Source organism: Neomonachus schauinslandi, chromosome 12, assembly GCF_002201575.2.
Source record: "Neomonachus schauinslandi chromosome 12, ASM220157v2, whole genome shotgun sequence".
Taxonomy (NCBI): domain Eukaryota; kingdom Metazoa; phylum Chordata; class Mammalia; order Carnivora; family Phocidae; genus Neomonachus; species Neomonachus schauinslandi.
In genome coordinates, this window is record NC_058414.1 from 102,569 (window position 1) to 111,337 (window position 8,769).

General features: G+C 53.1%; 1 protein-coding gene across 1 annotated transcript; it reads right to left on the reverse strand.

Moving 5' to 3' along the window:
• Positions 1-311: 311 nt before the first annotated feature.
• Positions 312-2,726, reverse strand: PGAM2 (phosphoglycerate mutase 2). The gene is made up of 3 exons (XM_021703641.2): positions 2,234-2,726; positions 1,937-2,117; positions 312-517 (listed from the first exon to the last, which is right to left on the reverse strand). The coding sequence occupies exons 1-3, from the start codon at positions 2,645-2,647 to the stop codon at positions 351-353; spliced, it is 762 nt and encodes a 253-aa protein (XP_021559316.1). The 5' UTR covers positions 2,648-2,726; the 3' UTR covers positions 312-350.
• Between the last annotated feature and the right edge of the window lie 6,043 nt (positions 2,727-8,769).

The window sequence follows — 8,769 nt, forward strand, 5'->3', positions numbered from 1 at the left end:
TGAGGGAAGCGGCCATGAAGTGGTGTCCTCGCTGCAGTCCCTGCTCACTGGGGAGAGCTGGGTCACCCCAGGCACCCCGATTCTAGAGCGAGGTTACCAGGTGGTGGTTCGGTTCTTGGCGTCACCATAGGGGGCCTGTTAGAAGTTACCTGATAGCTCAGCTTGGGGACCAGACTCCTGCCCTTGGTTCCTGGGGCCCTCTCACCTAATGGGGGTGGGCAGCAGGGGCCGCATGCCCTGGGGCAGGGTTTGTGGAACCCCTAGCTCAAGGACTTGGAGCCGGGCATGCCGGGGCCACACTGGATTCGAGGTGGTAGGTGGAGGTGCCTTTATTGCCAGAAGCCCACCCTTCACTTGGCCTTGCCCTGGGCAGCCACAGCCTCCATGGCCTTCCTCACGGTTTCCTCATCACCCAGGAACTGCATGGGCTTGGTGGGCTTCAGCGCCTGGTCCAGCTCGTACACGATGGGGATCCCCGTGGGCAGGTTCAGCTCCATGATGGCCTGGTCCGACATCCCTGGACCGGGGGAACAGGGTCCTTAGTCCCCTCGGCAAGTGCGCCAGGCAGCTTCCTGCCCTCACGTTCAGCAGGCCCTGTGACCTTTATGGGCCACAGAGCCGGGCCAGCCAGGCAGCAGCCCCCCCACCCCCCCACAGTGAGCCCCCCGCACAGATGCCCCTGGAGAAGGTCAAGCCGGTAGTGAGAGACCGAGTGGCCTGCAGAAATACTGTGGCAAACCGGGACCTCGTGCCCCCAACCAGGAACCACTGGGACCTGGGGCCACGCCATTGGGTCTTTTCTGTTTGGTTTCTAGAGCATTCTAAATTCTAGCCATCAGGAGCAGGGGTGCTCCTGACGATTGGGGGTGGAGGGACAGCGAGAAGGGCTTCCTGTGACCAGGGTGGAGGGGAGGCTCTGTGGGTGGAAAGGGCAAGGTTTCCCAGGGAAACCTGACCCTGCCGGCCTTCGCAGCCCCTGGCCTGGAATAGCAGCTCGACCTTTGCAGCTCCGACACACCCCCACCCCCACCCCAGCCAGTTCTCCAGGCAGTGGGAGACTGCAGTGACGCTGGCCTCTGTGCTTCTCTCCCAGACCCGGCCCCTGGAAGGGAGGGGCACGAGGTGGTCTTGGGGAGGGTGGACTGGGGCTGGGCAGGCCTCGGGGGCCCGCCTGTCTGTGTTCTGGCCAGCTACCCACTGACCCCCAGAGCGGGGGGTTTGGGGCTCCCCACCTACCGGCCTTCTTCCCCTTTCCACAGTCCCGAGAAGCTTGAAGGCCGTTCAGAGGCTCAGACTCCTGAGGATCTGTATGTCTAAGGGAGCCCGGTGGAGATGCACGCCCCGAGCTCCTTAGTGGGAACCCAGCTACAGGCCGGGGTCGAGGACTGCTCCACCCCAGCACCCTCTTAACTGGTCTTACCTTTTCCTTGCGTGGGTGTGAGCTGGGGTCCCCTGCCCTGGGCCTCATGAGCCCCCCCCTCCCGCCCGACCCCGGAGAGGGTGGTTGAGACCCAGCGAGTGGTGTGACTTGACCAGGGCCACACACAAATGGATCTGGAGCCAGACGGCCCTGCCTTGACCCCGGGTAGCCTTGGGCACGGTCTTCCCATCTTTCCCAGGTTTATGGCCAGGAAGCCAGGCCAACCCCAGGCCTCTGGACCCCGGGTCGGAGCAGCAGATGTTTCCACCCACAACCTCCAGAAGGAAGCTCGTATGTAACGTCCCAGTACATAAACAAGTGAAACAAAAATTTTACAAAGTGGGTTTTTTAAGTGGTTTCTCAGTCCTCCCAGTTCAGTTTGAACTCTGACCTTGAGTGTTCATGTGTGCAGAGCTGCCTGGGCAGGGGCCTTGTAGCTGAGATGAGCATTTGGGGGTCAACCGGTTCAAGGGCATGTGCCCCTCCGCCCACACCCCCTGCAAGGATGGGCCTCACCTTCCAGGTGCTTGACGATGCCCCGCAGGCTGTTCCCGTGGGCCGCGATGAGCACTCTCTTGCCAGCCTTGATCTGGGGGGCGATCTCCTCGTCCCAGAAGGGCAGGGCCCGGGCGATGGTGTCCTTGAGGCTCTCGCAGGTGGGCAGCTCCCCGGGCTTCAGGCCTGCGTACCGCCGCTCCTGGGGGCGTCCACACTGCTGTTCCCTCCCCAGGGAGCCACCCCCCCCGCCCCCGCCCGGGCTGCCATCCCCAAGGCCCTGCCCCTAGACCCTCCCCTGATGCCCCAACAGCCCACCTTGCTGATGGAGTTGTTGTAGGGGTGCTTCTCATCCATGGGGGGCGGCGGGATGTCGAAGGAGCGCCTCCAGATCTTCACCTGCTCCTCCCCGTGCTTGGCGGCCGTCTCGGCCTTGTTGAGGCCCGTGAGGCCGCCGTAGTGCCTCTCGTTGAGGCGCCAGGTGCGCACCACGGGCAGCCACATCTGGTCCGTGCCATCCAGGATGGTCCAGAGGGTGCGGATGGCTCGCTTCAGCACCGATGTGTAGCAGATGTCGAAGTCCATCTTGGCGTCCTTGATGGCCTGAGCGCCCCTCTTGGCCTCCTGGGCCCCCTTCTCGCTCAGCTCTGCGTCGAACCAGCCACAGAAGCGGTTCTCCTGGTTCCAGGTGCTCTCGCCATGCCGGACCATCACGAGGCGGTGGGTGGACATGGTGGTGCTGGGGACCACGGCGGGCTGCGGACGGGGACAGCGGCCTCCCAGGTGCACCCGGTTTTATAACAGTCTGTCCCCAGCCCCCACCCTGGCCAACTGCCAGTCAGCATTCCAGGCGGGACGGGCGGCGGCAGGTGGCCAGTAGCAAAGCTTGGGGGAGGGCAGGCCCGGAGCCGGCCTTAAAATAGCCCCAGCAGCCACCAGCGCCTGGGCCGGGTGGGGCTGCGCGCAGGACCGGGCATGAAGGGCAGGAGTCTGAGACATGCCTGAGAGGTGGGGCTGCCAGGGGCAGCACGGATCTCCGAGCACGACTCCTCTGTCCGGGCAGGAGGGCTGATGCTGTGGCCTCAGGCAAGAGGCACATGCCCAGGGCCTTTCTGCTGGTCCTTGTCCACACAACTGGGGGCGAGCCTGCATTCCCCTAAGGGAGCTGGCCTGTGTGAAGGGGAGCCCAGGGGTGTGTGCACGCAGGCGCCTGTGTCTGCCCACGTACACATGCATGTGTGCACCCGTGTGCGGGCACATGCATGAGTGGTGTGTTACGTGTATACACGCGTGTCCGTGTCTGTCACTTGTTGCATGTGCATATGCGCATGCCTGTGAGCTGCCAGGAGGTTCCCCCAGGGGCTCTGCTCTGCTCAGCGGGGCGAGAGGGCTGCATGGGGGCTTCCCTCCCCCGCTCCCTCTGCCCTGCCCGCAGGGTGAGTCCTAAGGGAGCCTGTGGCCCATGGCCAGGCTGGGAGGGACCGTGACGTCACCTCTGCTAGTCCCCTCAAGGGACAGAAGGGAGTGAAAGGTCAGGTCGCTGTGGGCAGGGTCAGGGGAGAGGGTGGGGGCCGCAGCCCTGCGGCAGGCAGTCCGGACCTGCAGGAGAGGGCACGAGGCAGTAGGGTGGGCAGGGGCCTGGGCTGAGCCGGGCAGAGCTGTTTCCAAGACAACCGGGGGAGATGGAGGGGTTGGGCCAGAGGGGAGCAGAGGATGCTGCCACACTGTCCCACCCAAGCCAGGCTTGCCCCTCCCCACTGAAACCACCTTCCAAAGAAAGAGAAATCCAAGAGTCACGCCCCCCAGAGGTACTGGTTGTTGGGTTCATGCCCAGCTCAGCAGGAGCACCCACAAGTGGGCCAAGGTTGAAGCTGGGGGCCAGACCTCTGCATTCAGATTTTGGGGGCTGAAGGCCACTGGGGCAGAAGCTGCGCTCTCATGAGGGAGCCTGCCCAGGGTCCCCTACACCTTCTCCCTCCCCACTGCCCTAGCGACCACACCCTTACCCTCTCACGCTCCTGAAAATGGAACAGGGTGGGCGGGAGGCCAGCAGAGGGGTCAGCTACTACACAGACCTGGACCTGAGTGTGCGAAGCCCTGACCTCTCTCCCTCCAGCCTTGCTATCCACCCAGGGGACAGCCTCCCAGCTCTGGGCCCCTAAGATGGGGGCTCCACACCCCAAGGCCACCCTCCTAGCAGCGCCACTCGTAGGCCTTGCTGCTCCAGCTCTGCCCTTGTTAGAGCCACATCTCCTATATAAGGTCTACTTTTTGTTCCCTTGGCCACTAATCAGGCCCTGGGGGCCCAGCAGACAGCCAGGCAGGAAGCTCCTGTTCAGTGGGGGACAAGGTACAAGCAACTCAACAAGCTCTTCTCCTTCATCCCAGCTAGCAGGAACGAGTAAAAGGGGATAGGGAGAAATGGGAGAGCAGAAGGGGGCAGAGACGGCCCCTTGGAGGTGCAGCAGAAAGCAGAGGACTCGCCAGGACGAGTTCTGGGGGAGAGCACTCCAGCCAGAGGGGCAGCAAAGAGCCAGTCCCCACAGGAGAGCAGACGTGTGGGTGGCAGAGGACACAAGGGGCTGGGCTCTGCGTCCTGATGCAGATCACTGGAGAGCTTGAAGCATGGCTTCAAGAATTTTATCTTATTTTTTTTTTTTAAGATTTCATTTATTTGACAGAGTGAGAGAGCACGAGCAGGGCAGAGGGAGGAGAAACAGCTCCCCACTGAGCAAGGAGCCCGACGTGGGGCTCGATCCTGCGGACCCTGAGATCATGACCTGAGCTGAAGGCAGACGCTTAACTGACTGAGCCACCAGGTGCCCCTGATGATGTAGACATTCTAACACTATTAATTCTTCCAAGCCATGAGCATGGAGTATCTTTCCACCTATGTGTGTCTTCAGTTTCTTTCATCAATATCTTAGTTTTCAGTGTACAGATCTTTCAACCCCTTGGTTAAGTTTATTCCTAGGTAGTCTATTATTTTTTGGTGACATTATACATGGCATTGTTTTCTTAATTTCTCTGAAAGTTCATTGTCAGCACGTAGCAACACAACTGATTTTTTAATATTGATTTTGCCTCCTGCAACTTTATTGAATTCATTTATTAGTTCTAACAGGCTTTTTGTGGACCCTTTAATGTTTTCCATGTATAAGATCATGTCATCTCCAAATAGAGACAGTTTTACTTCTTCCTTTCCCATTTGGATGCCTTTTATTTCCTTTTCTTGTCCCATTGCTGTGGCTAAGACTTCTAGTACTACGTCAGATAGAAGCAGTGAGAGTGGGCATTCTTGTCTTGTTCCTGACCTTAAAGGAAAAGCTTTTCACTGTTGAGTATGATTAGAGGTAGGCTTATCATACATGGCCTTTGCTATGTTGAGGTATGTTCCTTCTGTACCCACTTGGAGGGTTTTTTAATCCTAAATGGATATTGAATTTTGTCAGATCCTTTTTCTGCCTTTATTGAGATGATCATATGACTTTTATCCTTCATTTTGGTAATGTGGTGTATCATATTGATTTGTGGATGTTGAGTCATCCTTGCATTCCTAGAATAAATCCCACTCAATTGATCCTTTTAGTGCATTGCTAAGTTCAGTTTGCTAGTATTTTGTTGAGGATTTTTGCATATGTGTTCATCAAGGATAGTGACCTGTAATTTTTCTTTCCTGGTGGTGTTTTTGTCTGGTTTTGGTATCAGGGTAAAGCTGACTTTATAAGTTTTGAAGTGTTCCCTCCTCTTCTGTTTTGGAAGAGCTGGAGAAGAACTGGTGCTAATTTTTCTTTAAATGTTCGGTAGGATCACCAGTGAAGCCATCTGGTCCTGCACTTTTCTTTGTTGGGAGGTTTTTGATTATTTATTCAATCTCCTTATGAGTTACAGAGCAGTTCAGATTTTCTGTTCCTTCATGACTCAGTCTTGGTAGGTTGTGTATTTCTAAGAATTTACCCATTTCTTCTAGATAATCCAATTTGCTGGCATTTGTTGTCCCTTATGATCCTTTGTGTGGTATTTGTTGTAATGTCTTTTCTTTCATTTAAAATAGTCCCCTTCTTTATTAGTAAAAGTAGCTAAAGGTATGTCTATTTTGTTTATCTTAAAAAAAAAAACAACACAGCTCCTAGGGGTGCCTGGGTGGCTCCGTCAGTTAAGCGTCTGCCTTCAGCTCAGGTCATGGTCTCAGGGTCCTGGGATCGAGCCCTGAATCAAGCTCCCTACTCAGGGGGAGTCTACTTCTCCCTCTGCCTGCCCCTCCCCCTGCTCGTTCTCTCTAATAAAATCTTTTTTTTTAAGATTTTATTTATTTATTTGACAGACAGAGACACAGAGAGAGAGGGAACACAAATGGGGGGAGTGGGAGAGGGAGAAGCAGGCTTCCTGCTGAACAGGGAGCCCGATGCAGGACTCGATCCCAGGACCCTGAGACCATGACCTGAGCCAAAGGCAGGTGCTTAACTGACTGAGCCACCCAGACACACCCCCCCCTTTAATATTTCTTATAAGGCTGGTCTAGTGATGAACTCCATCATCTTTTACTTTTCTGGAAAATTCTTTATCTCTCCTTCAATCCTGAAGGACAGCTTTGCCAGGTACCATTATTCTTGGCTGGCAGGTTTTTTTTTTTCTTTTTTCTTTTTTCTTTCAGCACTTTGAAAATATCATGACATTCCCATGTGGCCTGCAAAGTTTCTGCTGAAAAAATCTGCTGATAGTCTTATGGGGGTGGGGGTTCCCATGTAAAAAGGTGTTTTTCTTACTGCTTTTAATAGTCTCTCCTTGTCATTAACTTTTGACAACTTAATTAAAATGTGTCTTGGTCTGGGTTTCTTTGAATTCATCTTATTTGGAACTCTATGGGCTTCCTGGTTCAGATAGCCAGTTCTTTCCCCAGGTTAGGGGAGTTTTCAGCCAATATTTCTTTGAGTAAGCTTCATTCTCTTTCCTCTTTTTGGGATCCTATAATGCACATTTTGGCCTCCTTGGATAGTGTCCCATAAGCCGCTTAAGGTATCTTCTTTCTCACTTTTTTCTTTTTGCTCCTCTGATGAGCTCCACTGTACTGTCTTCAAGTCCGCTTTATGTAGTCTGTAGCCGAACCCTTCTGTTGAATCTCAGTTCAATTTCTGTATTCTTCATCTCTGTGGTTTATGTTTGGTATTTTCTTTTAGTTTCCACGTCTTTGTTGAAATTCTCATTTGTTCATGCATAATTCTCCTGAGCTCAGTGGGCATCTTTATGACCATTATTTTGAACTCTTTATCAGGTAAGTCACTAACCTCCATTTCATGAAGGTCTGTTTCTGGAGTTTTGTTCTTTTGTTTGGAACATATTCCTCTGTTCATTTTCCTGGACTCTCTGTGTTGGTTTCTGTGTCTTTGGTAAAACAGCCACCTCTCTGAATCTTGATGGAGTGGTCTCATGAAGGGGATGAACCTTATCATTCAGCCCAGCCCACACTCTTGGTTCGCTCAAACCTTTGTGATTGCCCAAGCCACCTTCTTTCTTCTTAGTGGCTCCCAGTGGGTGAAAGTGTGCCGAGGCCCATTAGTGTCCCAAAGAGGAGGCTCAGCCATAGATGTGTGCTAAATTAGAAGCCTGACCCTCAGGCAGCAGCTTTCAAAGTAAGCAAAGTCCTCGTTCATGGAAAGCCCGGGAGATAGGATTTCAGTGTGCATACTCTGTGCTGAGCCCTGCGCAGATAGCTGTTTAAGAACGGCGTCTTTCTTTGAATAGTCCTGGGGGGCCCTGCAAATGCAAGCCCCACTGGCCACCAGAAATAGGTGATCAAGGGGCATGGCTCTGGATGGCAGCTGCCAAAGCCAGGGCAGCAACAGGCGCACAAGCTCCTTCCAGGGAGACACCGGTGACCCGGTTTGCTGTGGGTATTTTCATGTTTGCCCGATATGTAGGAATTGTTCAACTAGTTTCTGGATTTCTTTTTAGAGGGAACTGCTTCTCTGTACCTGTGGATTTGGTGTATCCAGGAGAAGGAAGTGAGTTCGGGAGCCTCCCATATCACTAGTTTAGACCTGAACTTGGGCCTGGGAAATGCCAAGGGTATCACAGAAGGGCCTAGAAGTTGCAAGGTGCTGCAGCCACGTGTCTCTGGAAGCCAACACTCAGTCCTGACTGTAGGGAAGAAAGTCTTGGTAGGTGCGGAAAAGACGCTCCACATCAGTCACCATCAGGGAACTGAAAATCAAAACCATAATGAGATATCACTTCATACCTGTTAAAATGGCCATCACCAAAAAGACAAAAGATGACAAGTGTTGCTGAGATTATCCACAACCCCTGTGCACTGTGGTGAGAATGCCAACGGGTGCAGTCACTCTGGAAAACAGTATGGAGTTTCCTCAAAAAAACTAAAAATATAGAACTACCATATGATCCAGCAATCTTACCTCTGAGCACGTAGCTGAAGGAAATGAGAACAGAATCTCAAAGAGATATCGGCACCCCCATGCTCCCTGTAGCATTCTTGACAGCCAAGATGTAGAAATCTAAGCTGAGTGTCCATCGATGGATGAATGGATAAAGATGTGATACACACATATCGTCATATATATACACATATATGTCTAATACACACACGCAATGAAATATTATTCAGTCATGAGAAGGAAAATCCTGCCATTTGCCACAACATGGATGGACTTTGAGGGCATTATGCTAGGTGAACCTAGCCAGATAAAGACAAATACTGCATGGTATGACTTATATGGTGATATTTTGTTGTTGTTGTTAATTCAAGAATTTTTCTTTTTTTTATTAACATATAATGTATTATTTGTTTCAGGTGTACAGGTCTGTGATTCACCAGTCTTACACAATTCACAGCGCTC